The sequence below is a fragment of the Ahaetulla prasina genome, chromosome 2 (assembly GCF_028640845.1).
Source record: "Ahaetulla prasina isolate Xishuangbanna chromosome 2, ASM2864084v1, whole genome shotgun sequence".
Taxonomy (NCBI): domain Eukaryota; kingdom Metazoa; phylum Chordata; class Lepidosauria; order Squamata; family Colubridae; genus Ahaetulla; species Ahaetulla prasina.
The window spans coordinates 1,212,072-1,231,682 of NC_080540.1; the positions used below are offsets into that span (position 1 = coordinate 1,212,072).

The 19,611-nt window shown below is 48.8% G+C and overlaps 1 protein-coding gene across 3 annotated transcripts in view; it reads right to left on the minus strand.

Annotated features, from left to right (window-relative positions):
• The window catches only part of LOC131192807 (H-2 class II histocompatibility antigen, E-S beta chain-like), a 142,254-nt gene that overhangs the window by 18,542 nt on the left and 104,101 nt on the right, over window positions 1–19,611 (minus strand). For 2 of the 3 annotated variants that reach the window (XM_058172347.1, XM_058172346.1), the window contains exons 1-5: window positions 9,575–9,761; window positions 8,072–8,359; window positions 926–1,207; window positions 654–767; window positions 393–416 (exon numbers count right to left, since the gene is read on the minus strand). The exons of the other annotated variant lie outside the window; for it this stretch is intronic. In XM_058172347.1, coding sequence (XP_058028330.1) covers window positions 393–416; window positions 654–767; window positions 926–1,207; window positions 8,072–8,359; window positions 9,575–9,662 — 796 coding nt within the window. In that variant the 5' untranslated portion in view covers window positions 9,663–9,761. Of the gene's footprint in view, window positions 1–392; window positions 417–653; window positions 768–925; window positions 1,208–8,071; window positions 8,360–9,574; window positions 9,762–19,611 lie in introns of those variants that run through there. 3 annotated transcript variants of the gene reach the window in all.

Below are 19,611 nucleotides of genomic sequence, written 5' to 3' on the forward strand. Positions count from 1 at the left end.
AGGAAGGGAGGGAGGCCTCAGGAACTCCCCTCCACAGTGAGCCTAACAGAATGGGTGGGTGGGTGGCTTACAAAATGGGTGGGGGGATGTCAACCTGGGGTGTTCCCTCCCCAAGGGAGGAATGGGAAGGAATGGCCCCCTCCTTCCCTTCCCTTTTGCAATTTCCCAAAACTTGGAAAAATTCTGCGTGAGATTTTAGCATTTGTGTTTGCTTTTGTTTTTGATTGCAATCCTTTTCAGATCTCTGTAAAGAAAAGCTGCCCAAAATCCAAGAATTTGCTGTATCTACGGCAAGGAGGTTTTGTTGTGGCATGTTTTTTTTTAAAGAAACAATTAAGGAATTTATAACTTGTAGGAGGGGGTGAGATGAAGGAAGAAGAGGAGAAACTCACCTGCAGGTGGTTGGATGGGAGTTGCTGGAAGGAGAAAAAGACCCAATCAGAAACCTTCATGGGCTGGAGGACTCAGGGGGTCCCCCTCCCCATCGATAGCCCATAACAGGTTGTGTGAGCTTCACTTATAGCCCCTCAAACAAGAAAAGCTGCCAAAATATTTCTCAAGGGGCCCCTCTTGGCCACCTGCTAAGCTTGATGAGAGGCCTCCCCTAGATGGTCCCCTCCCCACAACCTCTCCTCCAGCCCCCCCAGACTCACCTTTCTTGCTCTTCAGGTAGGAGAAGAGCCCCACAGCCAGGAAGGCCACTCCTATCACGGCCCCCATGATCCCCGTCCAGAGTTTGCTTCTGGCAGAGCTGGAGGAACTGGGCTCTGGAGAAGGAGAAGGAGCCTCACCTGAGCAGGAGGATCAGGACCACCTTCCCCCAGGAGGGTCCATTCTGGCTCCCCCCACAGGGAGGGTCTTTCCCCCCCTTCTCAGGGCAGGATGGGGTCCCCAGAGCAGGAGGGGAGGGAGGGGAGGGGCTTACCCCACTGGAGGGTGATGGGGGCCTCCAGGCTGGCATGCTCCACCTTGCAAGTGTAGAGGTCCCCCCGCTGGGGCTGGGTCTCCAGCATCACCTGGAGCTGGTAGGTCCAGTCTCCGTTCTGGAGCTCCTCCCCAAAGGCCACACCCTCCTTCTCTGGCTGCCCGTTCTTCAGCCACTGGACCTCAATCTCCACGGGGTAAAAGCCCGTCGCGGTGCAGAGGAGGATGGTGTTGGGGGAAGTGGGGTCCATCTTGGTGGGGGAGATGGTGACGGTGGGCTTGGCTGGAAGGAGGGGAAGGAGGCACAGGAGAGACATAGGAGGGCCCAGAACAGAAGACCAAGTTGGTTAGTTCAGGCCAAGAACTCCTGAAACTATTCTCTGTTTTGAGTCATCTTCCAAAGTAAATTGCAGCAAGAAATTAAAAGGGATCCTGAAAGAGGGAAAAGAGTTAAATGCTTCCTGATTGGGATCAGTTGCAGTCTTCCAAAAAGAATTCCCCAAATAGGCAAATCCAAGAGGGAGAAATGCTGGAAACGCCCAGAGGTGGAAGGAACCTTCTGCCAGATGTGATGGAGATGGAAAGAAATAACGCAGAAGACAGAAGGACAGACGCAGCACAAGAGTTGGATGATTCTTGGCATCTCCTTGAAAATGAAACCTCACTTTTAATTAGGTGTAATACCACAACATTTGTTTGTTTGTTTGTCTGGTAAATGTAGTTATTTATTTAATTTATTTGCCAAAGTGGCCACAACTAACCCGAAGTCTTACAAACTAGTCCCCTAGCCGTGACTGCCACCCGCTCTTCAGGAGTCCAGGAGAATCTCCAGAATTGCCAACTGGGTCTCTGGGACAATGCAACTCCACCCAGAAGGAAGTGGGTTAAAGTCCCCCATCTTGGGGCTCCCAACCCCCAAAGCCCAAAGGTCCTTCTCTGTGGGGGCTCCTACACTCTGGAACGAACTTCCCCCGGGTTTACGCCAAATACCTGACCTTCGGACATTCCGTCGTGAACTGAAGACACATCTTTTTATTCGCGCGGGGCTGGCTTAAATTGATTTTAACAAATTTTTAAATTCTTATTAACTAATTAACTAATTTTAAATGGGTTTTTTTAGCTTATTACATATTTTACTTTTCAGGCCAATTTTAAAATAAGTTTTTTAACTGCATTTTAAATTTGTATATTGTACCGTCTGTTTTATTCTTGCCTGTACACCGCCCTGAGTCCTTCGGGAGAAGGGCGGTATAGAAATCGAATAAATAAATAAATAAAAATAAAAATAAATAAATAAAGCCCTTTGGTCTTTCCAGGGTTCAGCCGAAGCCTCTAATCCCCCATTCAGCCCCTCCCCCCACAGCCTCCAGGACCCTCGAGGGGGCAGCCTCAGCATCTCCTGGGTCCCCAGAGGTGGAGATGAACAGTTACAACATCAGCAGATGGAGGAGACCTCCAGCCCTGGTGACGGATGGTCTCACTCAGCGGCTTCATGCGGAGGTTATAAAGGAGAGGAGAGAGGATGGAACCAAATGCCTCTGAGCGGCCCTGAAGGGGATCAACCTAGCTTGCCAAGAGAAAGAAAGAAAAAGAAAGAGAGAGAGGAGAGGAGAGGAGAGGAGAGGAGAGGAGAAGAGAAGAGAAGAGAAGAGAAGAGAAGAGAAGAGAAGAGAAGAGTAGCCGATCTTTGTCCCAATTTTCTTCAGTGTTTCAATCACTCTTCAAAAGGTTTTATTTGGAGAGAGAAAATTTCTCCTTCCACTTTCCCTTTTCTCCCTGTAGGATCCACAAGATACACAAAAAAAATCAGCAGAAGATTTCAGGAGGAAAAGTGCGAAGTGGCTGCAAAACCTCCCAATTTTAGGCAGCCTCAAGAGAAAGAGGCATTTTTAAGGGAAGGGCCAAGGAGCCCAAATGGGGGGCAGCCCTTTGCTCCCCATAACTGCCAGAATCCCCTGAAGGAAAAGCTTCTCCCCCCATTGAAGATGACAGACCCCAAATCCCCCCTTCAGAGCAGGAAGGACAGAGGAGGTTTTGGGGGATCTCGTGGTCTCTCTCCAGGATCCTTCCTGGGGGGATTCAGAGGGAGACCTACCCCCCAGACCAGGCTCTGCCTGCAAGCGCCAGGCCTCCTTCCCAGCCACAGGAACCGGCCACTCCCAGGGAAGAGGTGGGGAGGGGTCCATAGGATTCCCTGATGCAGCTTCTGCCCTACATGGGGGTGGCAGGGAGAGTGGAAGGGATCCAGAGGGGATCATGGGGAAAGGGAAGGTGGAGGGTAGTTGGTGGCTGAGGAGATCAGGCAGATCACAGCAGAGCCTTGGAGCGGATCCCTCTTGATCTCCTTCTTCAGCAAATGCTCCAACTGGCACAACTCTTGGATGGATTAATGGGGGGGGGGTTTAGTCTGGATGAGCCCCCCAAGAGGGTCCTAATAGACCCATTGCAGCCCAGAGTCCTTTGCTAACCATTTTTTTTTCTGTTGAGGGATTTTCTTATTAACAGTAAATTCTACGATGCTTAAGAACAGCCAATGTTTAAATGGTTATTTGTAATTCCAACCTGGGATCTGGTCAGGTTTCCATGCAGACAAATAGCAACATTTCAGGGGTGGGTTGTTGTCTTTTTTCAGGAAAATCCCATTTACATCTTGGGACGTTAAAGGCCTTTGTGGAACTGCTAAAAGAGGCAATTCCTTTACAAACTGAAAGTCGTGACTTTCTTTTTAACAAGAAATGCAAATTTTGGATGAGACAAAGTCTTTTAGCAAGAAAATGGAAGGATCAGATTTTAAATCAGTGGAAATTCAAAAGCTGCAATTTGGTATTTTTACATTTTTATTTTTATAGCCTAAACCTCATTATTTACAACACTGCAGTATGAAGATTTTGGGGTTCCAATTTGGCCAGATGGGAGTTGCTGGAGATTTTAATTGGATCAAAAAAAGTTTTTTTTTCTTTTTAAAATACCTACCGAGGGGCACAACTTTCTCCCTCTGCCCATCCAGGAATCCAATTTAATAGACAGAAACCTCTTGATTTAAAACAGCAGGAATAGAAAGTACATTTTATCTGCCCCACATCATGTCATTCAAGATTTATTTTGGGTATCAAGCTTGATGCCTAATGGAGTAAAATATGACACAGATCTACTTTTCCTTTTTGATCACTCATCCGTAGAACAGATGCTCATTTTGGATTCTGGATAAAAATATTAGCAAAAGATGGAAGTTGATGCTCCTTTGTTGGGGTCCATTGAAGAAGAAACAAGACTCAGACATGATTTTGTCCCAGAGAAATAGAGGCTGAATTAATTCTGGGGAGAGTTGAGGAAAGGTTGAGAGCCTCTCTTGGTGGCCAGAGAAAAGCTTTTTTGGGCTCTCGGGGGAAGGAGACACCCAGATCTCTCCAAAGGGAAAAGTGGCTCAGAAGTCAAAGAAAAAGGAAGAGAAAATTCCCCCAAAGAGACTCAAGAAACATCCGGTGATTTCAGGTCCCCTAAACTGGAGCAGGTCCAAAAATTGGCTCTAAATACACAGAATATTTATTAAAAGAACAGGAACCCCTGGAAAATTATTAGCCTCTTGCCTGAAGTATTTTCATGGAAGTAAAAATAATACTTTTGATGAAGAAGAAATTATATGAATCACAATGAAATTAATATAATATAATAATATAATATAATATAACAACAGAGTTGGAAGGGACCTTAAAGGCCTTCTAGTCCAACCCCCTGCCCAAGCAGGAAACCCTACACCATCTCAGTCAGATGGTTATCCAACATTTTCTTAAAAATTTCCAGTGTTGGAACATTCACAACTTCTGCAGGCAAGTCGTTCCACTTATTAATTGTTCTAACTGTCAGGAAATTTCTCCTTAGTTCTAAGTTGCTTCTTTCCTTGATCAGTTTCCACCCATTGCTTCTTGTTCTACCCTCAGGTGCTTTAGAGAATAGTTTGACTCCCTCTTCTTTGTGGCAACCCCTGAGATATTGGAAGGCTGCTATCATGTCTCCCCTAGTCCTTTTTTTCATTAAACTAGACATACCCAGTTCCTGCAACCGTTCTTCATATGTTTTAGCCTCCAGTCCCCTAATCATCTTTGTTGCTCTTCTCTGCACTCTTTCTAGAGTCTCAACATCTTTTTTACATCGTGGTGACCAAAACTGGATGCAATATTCCAAGTGTGGCCTTACCAAGGCATTATAGAGTGGCACTAACACTTCACGTGATCTTGATTCTATCCCTCTGTTTATGCAGCTCAGAACTGTGTTGGCTTTTTTGGCAGCTGCTGCACACGGATGGCTCATATCTAAATGGTTGTCCACTAGGACTCCAAGATCCCTCTCACAGGTACTACTATTGAGCAAGGTACCACATATATGGTACCTGTGCATTTTGTTTTTCTTGCCTAAATGTAGAAGCTTACTTTTTTCACTGTTGAATTTCATTTTGTTAGCTAGCGCCCAATGTTCAAGTCTGTCAAGATCTTTCTCTAACTTGAACCTATCTTCTGGAGTGTTGGCTATTCCTGCCAGCTTGGTGTCATCTGCAAATTTGATGAGTTCCCCATCTATCCCCTCGTCCAAGTCATTGATGAAGATGTTGAAGAGTACTGGGCCTAAAACAGAGCCTTGGGGTACTCCTCTGCATACTTCCCTCCATGTGGATGTAGTTCCGTTGAGGACTACACGTTGAGTGCGGTTGGTCAGCCAGTTACGAATCCATCTGGTGGTGGTGCTGTCTAACCCACATTTTTCTACTTTATCTAGTAGTAGGTTATGGTCTACTTTATCAAATGCTTTACTGAAGTCGAAGTAAATTATATCGACAGCATTCCTCTGGTCCACTAATTTTGTCATTTTGTCAAAGAATGCGATAAGATTAGTCTGGCATGATCTGTTTTTGACAAACCCATGTTGGCTTTTGGTTATTACTTTGTTTGCTTCTAGGTGTTCGGTGATTCGTTGCTTGATTATCTTTTCCAGAATCTTCTCCGGTATTGAGGTCAGGCTGATTGGTCTGTAGTTTCCTGGATCTGTTGTTTTTTTTTCCTTTCAGGATTCATTCATTCAGGATCACTATTCATTCAGGATCATCATTCATTCATTCATTCAGGATCAGTATTTTGGATTTATAATAAAAATTTATTCTATTTATGTGGATAAAGCTTGTGAGCAGCTAAAGGTTTTTAACAAACCATCCAGAGATTTTGGTCTTTTCCCTGAACCAGAGGAAGGAAGGAAGGCGGGGAGGGAGGAAAAGGGGAGGGGAGCATGGGCTTTGGAGTCTTTGGGCAGCTGATGAAGCTCCTTTCCTTGAAGGGAAAATCCCCCCAGAGACCCTCAAAAGGAGGGAGGTGGAAGGGAGCCCCTGAGTGGCCCACAAAAGAGACACACTCACAACACCAATGCAATTGGCACTTGGGGCACTTTCGGAGTTTATCAAAAATCACTAGATAAATTAATAAAAGTGAAATTTTTATATTAAATATTGTTGGAATGAGAATTATTTCAAGTATTATGTCAGATGACAAGAATGTTCTGCTGTTTCTAGGGGAAAAATACATTTTAAATATCATCCAGAAGCAAATGAAATATTTCTTGGATATTATCATCTCCAAGAAAATATGCTCTTTAGTAGTAAAAACATTTCCAAATGCATCTTATGTGGCAGCTGAAAACCCTCCCAGGTTTGCAGGGAAGAATTTAGGAGTGAAAATGAGTTTTGCCTCCAGATTGAATCTATGGAGCACAAAATCTCTGTCAGTTCCCCTGAAAATATTCAATAATTTCCGGAAGGAGGAAATGCTCCAAGAGGCTTTTCTCTCTTAGGATCTGGAGGTTTTCCTCTTATGGAAGAAACTTATTGGATTCTATGGTGACACTTTATTTTTGGAGAATCTCTGGAGTCATAATGGGAACCTTAAACTTAACCAGTTCTTAAGTAATGATGCTTTCAAGACTTTTCTGATTCTAATAAATGAATATAATTTTCCTGGAAAGGCCGAATGGCAACAAGGGCAGTTAAAATCCTTGATTTGCACAATGTTTGGCCTCTGAAACCCCATCAGTTGATAGAAATAAATAAAATTATTATTACACAGAGAATGTAAATTACACGAAGAAATCTAGGCGATTTGCAAGGAATCTGGAAGAGAGAATGAAAGAATCTGAGGCTTCAGGGCTGAATGGAGGCCGGATTTCTTTCTTATGACCCCAAATTCAGTTTTAAGGTTTGTGGGAGTTTTTGGAGTCTCCCCCGCAAATCTGGAGCCTCCCCAGGAAGGAAGATGGAAGCGACCAGGATTCCTATTATTGGGGGTTTTGTCATCTTGGTTTAAGCATTGAATCATGATTACAAATTCTAGCCAGCTTCCGTTACTCATTTGTTTGTTTATGGGATTTAAAAGCTGCTGGATTGGAAATGACTCAAATGAAGAAAGAAGACTGGATCACCCGATCCGTTAGCGATGGTGGCGGGTGGTTCAGAGAACCTGTAGCAAAAATCCCTGCCCCCCCCCCAACCGCCCATGCCCAGCTGAGCCATGCCTTCGGCCAAATAGGTTGAAAAAAAATGCTTTTAAAATTAAAAAAAAAAAAAAGACCATGCACCACAACTAATCACCACACTGAGCTGTTCTATTTACCCCATGCCTCCTTATGGCGTCCACTACACATTTGGTAGTGCTGCCAAAATCCCAGGTGCTGCCATGCAACAGGGTGAGCTCCCGTTACTAGTCCCAGTTTCTGCCAACCTAGCAGTTCGAAAGCAGGTAAAAAATGCAAGTAGAAAAATAGGGACCACCTTTGGTGGGAAGATAACAGCGTTCTGTGCGCCTTTGGCATTGAGTCATGCCGGCCACATGACCACGGAGACGTCTTTGGACAGCGCTGGCTCTTCGGCTTTGAAACGGAGATGAGCAGCGCCCCCTAGAGTCGGGAACGGACTAGCACGTATGGGCGAGGGGAACCTTTACCTTTACATTTTTACGCCTTTGGTGCGTACTGTACATGCGCGCACAGTAAACCGGTTCAGATTTCACCACTGAGCAAAACCTTCACCGGGGAGAATCCCAAGGAATGACATAAAAGGGGGGGGTCCTGGCATCCCACTCCCAGGGAAGAGCACCCCTCTCCCCGGACTCACTTCTACGGCCAATCAGGCACTCCGCCTTGGGCGCCTCGTAGTTGTTCACCTGGTAGTTGTTCCGGCAGACGCGGTCCACTTCGGCCTTCATGATGTGCATTGCCTGCTCATCGCTGTTCCAAACGTCCTCGTTCACCTTCCCAAACTCCGTGACGGCCACGAACTTCCCGAGGTCGCTGTCGAAGCGGGCATATTCCTGCCGCTCATAGAAGAGCCTGTACAGGTATCTCACCCGCTGCGTCCCATTGAAGAAGTGGCACTCGGACTTCCTCTGGAGCAGGAAATGGGCTGCAGGAAGGAGGATGAGGAGGAGAAGGAGGAAGGGCATCAGGAGGGACTCCAGGGCCTATCGCTCCCAGCCGCTAGGAAAGAAGGAGGGACCCACCCACGGAAGGAGGGAGGGTAGCTGGAGACCTTCCTTGGAGAGGCTGGTGGAAGACACCCCCTGGAGGAGGGAAAGGGAACTCGCTCAGTCCCAGAGAGGAAGGCAGAGTTACGGGGGGGGGGGTGTCTGGGGGTCTGGAGAGGGGGGAGAGAAAGAGGGGGAGGGGAGGAGCCTCCTCCATCCTCCCTGGGTGGGAAAAGGTAGGCAGAAGCTCAACAGGGAACGTTGGATCTCAAGGGGCAGGAATGATGGGGGGGGGGGGGGGCTGGAGGGAAGTAATATCCATACCCTCCACTCTCTTCCTTTGGATGGGAATATGGGGAGGGAGCACAATGAGGACATCTAGTCTGACTCTCCCGGGGTTTCCCAGCCCTTCAACCCCCACCTTCCCTGGGTTGCCCCAACTTTTCTTCTTCCCGCTAATCTTCAGCCCAACTGCCTCCCTTTGGGTGATTCTCGGGATCACACCTGCTTCCTCTCCCCCCTCCCCAAAAAGACCCCCTGCAGCCCCCCCAGAGCCTCTCAAAGGGAGTGTCTCCAGCCCCCCTGACAAAGGGGAGTGTTTGAGAGCCAATTGAGGGGGGCAACTCAGAGCCCCCAATATCCTTCTGCCTCAGTTTCTCCTCCCATACAGATCCTGACTGAGCAGTGGGGAATAATGGGGGTTGGGGGGGGGTTCTTGGTCCCCTCCTCAAATCTCCCCTGAAGGGCCCGAAGCCCCCCTCTTGCCTGACCGTCAAAGCCTCAATTCTGAGATTCAGAAGAAAAACGGAAGTTTCTGAAGAAGCCAAAAGACTTTTGCTCAAATGCCTCTTTTTCCTTCTGGGGATTCAGGGCTGGAAATGCCTCAGTTTCCCTCTTTCGCTTTTCCTCCCCTTCCTCTTTCCACGCAGCCCCCTCCCACCCAGGCACTGGAGGGGGAACGGGAGAGGCTGCGACCCTCACCTCGGCTACATTCGGGGAAGGGGGGAAGGGATCCCTCTCCGTCCTCCTGGGGGAGAACGGGGGAGGAGACCACACAGAGATCGAGCTTGTTGGAGGTTCTGGAGACCCATCGGCTTTCTCCCCCCCCCGCATCCTTCCCAACCCCCTCCTCCCCCTCCCAGCCCCCTCCTTACCGGGGGTCTCCTTCCCCCCTTCGCTTCCGGGGATCCTGGCCAGCGCCCCCACAATTAGCAGCATCAGGGGGACCCCAGGGAAAGCCATGGATGCTGCCCCACAAGCGCCCCAAAGGGAGAGGAGAAAGACGCGGAGGCTCCCAGCCCCAGAGGCGGAATCGGGGGGTCTGGATTGGGGGGAGGAGGAGTTTTCCTCGGACTTCGGAATTGGGAGCGTCCAGAAAGAGCAGGAGGACCAATGGGAATTCTCCTTTCAGCAGCGTCATCGGTCTCCGGGCAGAGCCTCCCTTGACTTCGCCCGATGGAGGAGATAGTTCCCCGCAGAGAGAGAAGCGGAGAAAGTGGGAGGGGGAATAAGTTCAGTCTTGGGGGGCTGCATTCTAGGGGGTGTTTCATGCCAGCTCCGGAGGGGAAAGTGGACTTCCTTTTGCGCCCCCCCCCATGATTCTCCTCCAATCTCCCTTTCTCTGAGCTCCTGAAGGGGCGGACTAGATGCCCTTTTAGTTCCCACAGGGCCCAGAGGGAGCCCACGCTGGACCTGCCGAGACCCCGGAAGGACAAAGCGGATCCAGAGCTCGAGGGATCTTTCTGGACTCCCCCCTCAGGCTGGAAGGAGGGAGCCCCCAGCAGCTGCACCGGATGACAAGTGGGGAGGCGCAGCCCCTCAGCCAGCCAGGACTTGGGGGTCACAGACTCCCCCCAATCCGAAGGGAAGCCAGGAAAACCCTCAGCTGACAGTCCATGCAGGAAGAGGCGGAGGGGATCTGCAGGGATCCCATCTAATCCCCCCGGATCCTCTCCCCAGCCTCCCCCTCCCTTCACGGGGGAACCTCCGTAGGGATCTCTCGGCTTTACACGAGAAAACGACGTTTCCCTTCCTTAGTATCTATTCTTTCCTCTGGTCAAAAACTTTATTTCGCCACCTCTGCCAACTTTTTCATTCCGTCACTTCCTCCTTCCTGTGCGTGGAGGTTTCTTTCCATTTTTGCACAGAAAGAATTCTTGCTGCAGTCAGCATGTCCAGTAATAAGGTTCCAATTTATATTTCAAGTTCCTTGTCCAGTAATCCTGAAAGGAAAACTTCTGGTTTTCAATAATGGAGGTCTTGCCCCCAGCGCTATGGGGTTTTCTGACCCACCACATAGAGGTCAATTTCAGTTCCAGAATGGCTGCTGTTGAGCTGGGGGGGGGAGGAGAATCCGGAGTGGGGGAGGGGGGGAATCATCCCTCTGAAAGACGGCAGGAGGGGAGCCCGCTGGGGCTTCAGCCCAAAGCCAGGAGGGTCCCTGGCTGATTCCTCTTTTAAGGACAGTCCCAGGACTTCTCCCACCTTCCCCCCATGCAGGAGGGGCTGGGTGGGCCGAAGGCTTCGGGTGGGGGGAAGGAAGGCCGATGGGGAGAGGGAGACCCAAAGGCTGGAAGGGACCTTAGAGATCTTCTAGTCCAACCCCCTGGCCGAGACAGGAGCTGTTGTAACCCAGGTTCCTGGACCCGGACTCCTGGACTCGGATGATTCAGAAAGTGAGGGAGAAGACCTGGCAAGGCCTGCTTCTCTTGGGCCCTCTCCCTCCTTGGCACCCACCCAAAGGGAGGAGGAGGGGCCGGCAAGGCCTGATTCTCTCGAGCCTTCTTCTGATTTGGCAACGCCCCAAGAACAGTTTTGGAGTGATGCAAGACTGCGCAGACGTGACCGGCGCGCGCAGCAGAGGAAGCGTTGGGACAAAGCCAAAGAATGATGGTCATGCAGTGACATCTGCAGAGACTATAAATAGGAGGCGGGACTTCCTGGTTTTTTGTCTTGGACAAAGCAATGAATTTGCGCGGGCAAACTGTATCAATGGAGGGAAGAATATATTCGTGAGTAATTCTGGCCTTATCTATAATTTCCTCGTTATCTCCAGAGACTTGGCAGGCCCGTGGGTAGACGTGGCCAGGACATTTATCTATGTAAATAAATTAGAAGAGAAGGCCTTTGACTGACTCTTTGTTGGGAGTATTGGGGGAGGAAACAGAACAGGAGCCCTTAGACCACCCCAGAGAAAGGACGGTCCAATCTCTTCTTGAAGACCTTCAGAGATGGAGCCCCCCCCTTCCCCCCCAATTCCAGATGGGGGGGGCTGCTCCATTGATTCATTGGTTTCAGATGATGCCTCCCCATCTCCCCTCCTGGGACTTCCAAGGGGATCTGAGGTCAGCCGTGGGGCTGCAAAGGGGGCTCCAGGGTGACAAGATGGAAATTATCCCTAATTAATAATAATAATAATAATAATAATAATTTAATTTGTATACCGCCCTTCTCCCGAAGGACTCAGGGCAGTTTACAGCCAGGTAAAAATAGCATACATAAATATAATACAATAAAATCAAAATTAAAAAACTTATTCAAATTGGCTGATAATTAATATAAAATACATAACAATCTAAAACCCCATTAAAATCCAACTAAAACCCATTTTACGCCAGTCCCGCGCGAAAGAATAAATAGGTCTTCAGCTTGTGGCGGAAGGTCCGGAGGTCAGGAAGTTGACGAAGTCCTGGGGGAAGCTCATTCCAGAGGGCAGGTGCCCCCACAGAGAAGGCTCTCGCCCTGGGGGCCACCAGCCGACATTGTTTGGCCGACAGCACCCTGAGGAGGCCCTCTCTATGGGAGTGCACCGGTCGGTGGGAGGCATGTGGTAGCAGAAGACGGTCCCGTAAGTAACCCGGTCCTAAGCCATGGAGCGCTTTAAAGGTGGTAACCAGCATCTTGAAGTGCACCCGGAAGACCACAGGCAGCCAGTGCAGCTTGCGCAAGAGAGGTGTTATATGAGAGCCACGAGTGGCTCCCTCAATCACCCACGCAGCTGCATTCTGGACTAACTGGAGCCTCCGGGTGCTCTTCAAGGGGAGCCCCATGTAGAGAGCATTGCAGTAGTCCAGGCGAGAAGTGACGAGGGCATGAGTGACTGTGCATAGGGAATCCCGGTCTAGAAAGGGGCGCAACTGGCGAACCAGGCGTACCTGGTAAAAAGCTCTCCTGAAGACGGTCGTCAGGTGTTCCTCAAAAGAAACCGCCCATCCAGGAGAACGCTTAAATTGCGCACCCTTTCCATTGGGGCCAGTGACTCGCCCCCAACAGCCAGCTGCGGTTGCAACTGACTGTACTGGGATGCCGGCATCCACAGCCACTCCGTCTTGGAGGGGTAGAGCTTGAGCCTGTTTCTCCCCATCCAGACCCGCACGGCTTCCAGACACCGGGACAGCACCTCGACAGCTTCGTTGGGGTGGTCAGGGGTGGAAATGTACAGCTGGATGTCATCAGCGTACAGCTGGTATCTCACCCCAAAACCACTGATGACCTCACCCAGTGGCTTCATATAGATGTTGAACAGGAGAGGCGAGAGACCCGACCCCTGCGGCACCCCACACATGAGGCGCTGCGCGGTCGATCTCTGCCCCCCTGCCAGCACCGTCTGTGAGCGGTCGGAGAGATAGGATGTGAACCACCGAAGAACGGTGCCCCCCACTCCTAAACTCCCCAACTGCCGCAGCAGGATACATGGTCGATGGTATCAAAAGCCGCTGAGAGATCTAAGAGGACCAGGGCAGAGGAATAACCCCTGTCCCGAGCCCTCCAGAGGTCATCCACCAACGCGACCAAAGCCGTCTCCGTGCTGTACCCGGGCCGGAAGCCGGCCTGGAACGGGTCCAGATAGACAGTTTCATCCAGGTACTGAGGTAACTGATGTGCCACCACACTCTCAACAACCTTCGCTACAAAGTGAAGGTTGGAGACTGGGCGATAGTTTCCCAAAACAGCCGGATCCAGGGAAGGCTTCTTGAGGAGGGGTCTCACCACCGCCTCTTTCAAGGCGGTGGGAACAACACCCTCCATCAAGGAAGCGTTAACAATCCCCTGGAGCCAGCCTCGTGTAACCTCCTGTGTGGCCAGCACCAACCAGGAGGGACACGGGTCCAATAAACATGTGGTGGCATTCAGCCGTCTCAGCAACCTGTCCTTGTCCTCAGGAGCAACAGTATCAAACTCGTCCCAGATCGTCTCCACAAGACCAGCCTCCGTCCTCTCACCTGAATCTACCCAATTTTGGTCCAAACATTCCCGAAGCTGAGCGATTTTATCGAATAGATACTTACTAAAGTCCTCAGCACATCCCTGCAAAGGATCATCCCGCACCTCCTGATGTAGAAGAGAGCGGGTCACCCTAAACAGAGAGGCCGGGCAGTTATCTGCCGAGGCAATGAGGGTGGAAACGTGGCCCACTTCGCCTCCCTCAGAGCCACTAGGTAGGTCTGAATATAAGACCTAACAAGTGTCCGGTCAGCTTCAGACCGGCTGGACCTCCAGCACTCTCTAGGCGTCTTTTCCGGCGTTTCATCTCCCTCAGCTCCTCGGAAAACCAAGGAGCTGTTTGAGATCTACGCCGGGTCAGAGGCCGCAAAGGCATGACAGGGTCCAAAGTGCCAGCCGCGGCCCGTTCCCAGGCCGCAATGAGCTCCTCGGCCGAGCCGTGGGCCAGTTCACCAGGGAACGGCCCAAGCTCCGTCAGGAACCTCTCCAGGTCCATCAGGTGCCTGGGACGGAACCAGCACATTGGTCCCATCTCCCTGTGATGGTGAGTGGTGGTCCGAAAGTCCAGTCGAAGGAGAGAATGATCTGGCCATGACAAAGGTTCAATGGCTAATTTCCTTAATTCCAGATCATTCAACCACTGTCCAGAGACAAAAATCAGATCCAGCGTGCTTCCCCCCACATGCGTGGGGTCGTTAACTAGTCGGGTCAGGTCCATGGCCGTCATGGAGGCCATGAACTCCCGGGCTGCCATTGATGCCACGCCGGCTGATGGCAAGTTGAAATCCCCCATGACTATAAGCCTAGGGGTCTCAACCGCCACCCCGGCTAGCACCTCAAGCAGCTCGGGCACGGCTGTAGTCACGCAGCAAGGAGCCAGGTACGTGATCAACAAACCCACCTGCATCCTACGACCCCACTTCACATAAAGGGATTCACAGCCGGCTATCTGAGGCACAGTGGTCTCCCTTGGCTCTAGACTCTCCCTAATAACAATCGCCACCACCCCACCCCTACCTTGGGTTCTCGGCTGATGAAATGCTCGGAAACCTGGTGGGCACATATCTACAAGGGGAACCCCCCCTTCAATGCCCAACCAGATCTCCGAAATGCCCATAAGGTCCGCACCCCTCCCCCGTATAAGATCGCAAATCAGGGGGGCTTTGTTCACCACGGACCTTGCATTGCATAGATCAGCCGGAGGTCCAAGCCCTGGGAAAACTGACCACCCGGGGAACGAGAAAAGTCTAAGGGGCTGGAGCGCGCAGTCGCTCTTAGACAGCGAGTGCGCACCTCCCAAACCTGATACGGCCCACTGCTTCCGTCATATCTGCCCCTCCCACTTACCGTATTGATGGAACTATCCTCTGGAATTAAAAAGTGAGCCTCCCCCTTCACCTCCGAACCTACTAAGATGTTGCCGTGAGCATTTGCAGGACCTGGCTCCCTCCCCAACGGGTTTCTCCCGACACCCACCATTACCCTCCCTCCCCTTAAAAACCTTTTATCTAAAAACCCCCAAAGTTTCTTTCTTAATGCAAGCCATCTCTCCGGGTCCCAAAACCCGTCATTGAGATAGGCCCCCGATAACGTAGGGGGCCATTTCTGCGAGGCGGAGGAACCTCGCAAACGATGGAGTTCTAACGGAAAATATCTCATATCTCAGATCAAGCAGCTCAAGCAACTCCCAAGCCATTATCGATGGTATAGCAGTCATATTTGTAGCCGATGACATAAGACCCCCATATGATGGAAACAAGATAGTCACTCCGTCATGGAAAGTCCCCCTTCAGGCAGATGAAGAAAGTCGTCGTTGTCAGCATTCTCTCCCCCTCAAAACCCCCTCAGTCTTCACAAAGAGGGAATATGGGGGGGAGGAGTCCACAATAAAGGCTAGTTCCATCCTGGGAAGCCAGGATAAAATTGGTTGATCCCGGGCAGCTATCAAAAGCCTTCAAAAAGCCCTTGCCAGGTCTTATAGCGGTCGTGATATGACAGCCTCGAACCGCCCATGACCCCATCTCAACTCCAGAACTGTTGCGATATTATGCCATATGAACCCCTTTATGAAACTGTTTATAAAATTACTTATGTGCAAATATAAGCATGAGCAAGTTTTGAGAAATTGCTTATGTGCAAAAATATCAGCATAGGTAAGTCTGGCTAATTGTTATCATGTAAGCAGAAATCTGTTTGATGCCAAGGTTACAAAGATGTTTGCCAGTAAATGTAACAACACCTATGAGATAGCCACAGAACATTCCTTCTCTGATAAGGTCAACTTCACAGAGCTTCAAAAGAAGTTTGCTCCTACACACAATTATATGAGATTTATTAGTATGTAGTCAGGATGTTTCAAGATGTATTTCTGTTTGCTGTACCACGTAGGCAAAAAGCGGAGAACAAAGAACCACTTCATGGTAAAACTCCTCCCAAGAATCATGATCTTTCTCCCAAAATCATAGGCTTGTAGATGTGCTTGCAGTCACGTGTTCACATGTTGAATATATGCTAATATGTAACCTCCCCTGCTTACCTTCTGTAACACACCCCTAACCCCTAATCTTAATAAAAGGGTTGTTTCGAGCTAGCTCGGGGCTCGCTCACCCCGAGGAGAATTGGACTCTGCTTATTCATTTCTCACTCCGTCTGGCGGATTGCCCAGACCCTTTTGGCGAGCCCGCTGGCGCGAGAAAAGCCACAACTGGTGACCCCGACGTGATTTGATCCCGGTCCTGGTTGTTCGCCTTGATCCCCCCGTACTTTCGCCAGTGAGGCGCTCCGCAGTCGTAAGACTTAGTAAGTATGGGGAACGGGTTGTCCAAGGGCCAGGTTACGCACCTCCAAGAACTTGGAGACCTTATTAAGGCTGCAAAAATTATTTGTATGAACCATGGCAAACCTTTACCCTCAATTTCAGCAAATGATCTAGTCAAATTATTGAAATTCATTTGGCAAAATATCCCAGCTATCCCCCTTCAGGGGATATTACATCTAAAAATGGGCGCATATTGAAATATTTAAATGACCCCCCTAAAGCCAATCATGATTTGATTGTAACTTGTCAAGTAATTGTTATTAGCCTGGAGATTTATGAAAAGGCTATCAGAGATTCGAGCGATGCCATGGCGCTCAACGCTGCATCTCCACCTCCATACGAGGATGCCTCCACGCAGCAAAAATCTCTTGAGGTAAAATGTTCCAACATTGCCTCTTTAACTGAAACATCTCCACCATCTGCCCCCCCTCCGCCTCCGCCAACTGCGGACGGGGAGACCTCGTCTCATTCTGCTCTCGCAGCTGGACTGAAGAGAGCGATGGCAACGGGGGACCTTTCCTTAGAGGATTTGCAAATGTTTCCTATTGGCCTTATAGATGACCCGCAAAATCTTAATCAAAAAATTCGAGGTCATCAACCCCTTGATTTCAAAATGGTTAAAGATCTTAAAAGGGCAGTGGCAGAATATGGGAACTCTTTGCTTCTATATTGGCTTTTCAAAACTTTTCTGATGAACCTTTCAATCTCATCTTAGACAGTCTATATGTCACTCAAATTATTAGCTCTCTCTATGAGTCATATCTGGCTCCCTCCCTCGATGCAGAACTGCTATCTTTGTTTCTCAAACTACAAAAACTCATTTCTGCTCGACATCTTCCTTTTCATGTTTCACACATTCGAAGCCACCAGCCTCTGCCTGGTATACTTCAAAAAGGCAATAATGTGGCCGATGCTGCAGCTGCCGCTGCCTCTGTTAGTACTTCACTATCTGTTCTGTCTCTCTCTCCCCAATCTCCCTGGGAGAGTCACGCTTATTTTCATCAAAATAAAAAGGCGCTCATGAAACAATTTGGTTTAACGGTTGCTGAGGCATCTGCTATAATACATCAATGCCCTACCTGCAGCCGCCAAGGTAACTCTCTTCCGATGGGGTCAACCCCAGAGGAACAGTGGCCTGTCAACTTTGGCAAATGGATGTTACTCAATATCCATCCTTTGCTCCATGGAAATTCTTACATGTATCAGTGGATACCTTCTCAGGCTTCATCATGGCCACCCTCAAAGGGAGAAGCCACTAAACATGTAATCAATCATTGTATTCGGACCTTTGCATCGCTGGGATGCCCCAAAGAACTAAAACAGATAATGGTCCTGCCTACACCAGTGCTGCATTTGCAGACTTCATGGACGGTGGAACATTACTCACAAATTCGAATTCCATACAACAGCCAAGGTCAAGCTCTGGTAGAACGCGCCAACCAGACATTAAAACAGCCCTTGACCGATACACCAAACAACAGGGGAAAATGCCCTGGCCTCCCAGCAGTGCAAGATACCTTGAATCGTTGTTTATATGTGTTGAATTTTTAAACTTAACTGGACAACCGCTCGCGACCGCTGCAGAGCGACATTTTTCCTCCCCATCTGCAGGTCTACCCAAACCATAGGTATACTACCGCGAATTACCTGACCTGACATGGAAAGGGCCTGCTGATCTCATCACCTGGGGTCGAGGTTACACAGCCATCCAGCTGCCGGACCGAGTGCTTTGGGTTCCAGCCAGACACACCAGACCGTATTTGGTTAAAGACGGTCCCCTTCAGCCATCCCTCAACTAGAAAGAATGCTGTAGTTCCCTGTTGCCTTTCAGCTACTGGACACTGCCTCCCTTCCCCCAGTGCACCCCTCCTTTTCCCCCATGGGTGCGATAGCTCAGACTATTTTTAAAAGTTTTTTTCTCTCCCTCTCGCCTCGCTGGCTTATCTTAACTACCCCCCCTTCGTTCCTTGCAGTGCCAGGGAAAAGGGTGGGCTACGGGGGAGAACCATTCACCCCCACTCCATTTTTTTTTTCTCTCTTCTTTCTTGTCTGAGAAGGGAGGGACAATTAGGCTTTTTGGAAGTATTGCTTTTGTAACAAGCTATGTAAAAACTATGCAGACATATTTTCTTTTTAACCCTGAAAACACTTTTGATTTTAATTTTTAATCATGCATATAATTTTGCTTTTGCTTTTAATTTTTAATTTTCCTTTTTCTGGAACTTTTTGAGGTTTAAACTGCCTGATTAAACCTATACATTTATAAATGTTTTCAAAGCACTGAGTTGACTAAAAATGTTTCATTTAGCTTTGTATTTTTGAAGCTGTTCACATACATCACAAGAGTTGGAGGGGACCCTTGGAGGTCTTCTAGTCCAACCCCCTGCCCAGGCAGGAAACCCTATAGCATTTCAGACAAATGGCTATCTTCTTATCTGTTTTTTGGAAAATGCACTCAGGTTTTCCACATAAACTGACTTACCCAAAAGTTTAAACCCTTATTTGCTGTTTGTATTGTTTCTTTTTCTTTTTTAGCAGCACAATATGTGCCCTGTTTTAGGAACTATTTCAGAGATGCGTTAGAAGGTTACAGGATGTGAAGAGAGAGTTAAGAGGATGTTTTGATACTAGTGCTGAGAAAGTTTTAGTAAGTTAGAAAAAGTATGAGTAAAGTAAGACGGATGGTGATTTTGCTAAGATATAATGTGATTTGTTTTTGAAAGTTTTTGATAGCATGGTTTTGATAGTGACCAACTTCCACACATCAATAAAAAGGGTGGGAGTTGGGTCTTTATTGATTGATTGTCTTTTTCTCTGTCTTCCACATAGTACCTTTGTTAAAACACAAAACTGAGATTTGTATGTTTGTTGTTTCTATTTCAGTTCTACATGCAAGCTATCTATTCCCCCTTGGCCCCCTCCCTAATCCTCCAACAATGCCTTTTTTCACCCAGAAAGGGAGGAGGAGGGGACCCTTTCTCATGTCTTTTAAACATGTAACGATCAAAAGACTTTTTAAGACAGTTTGGTTTTTTCTTGTTTTATGTATTCATGTAAGGATTTGTATTTTGAGATTTCTGTCAGCAGCGAACATCCACATCAACGGTGAGACCTTGAGGCCCTGGTCGACATATCCGTCCCTACCATCAA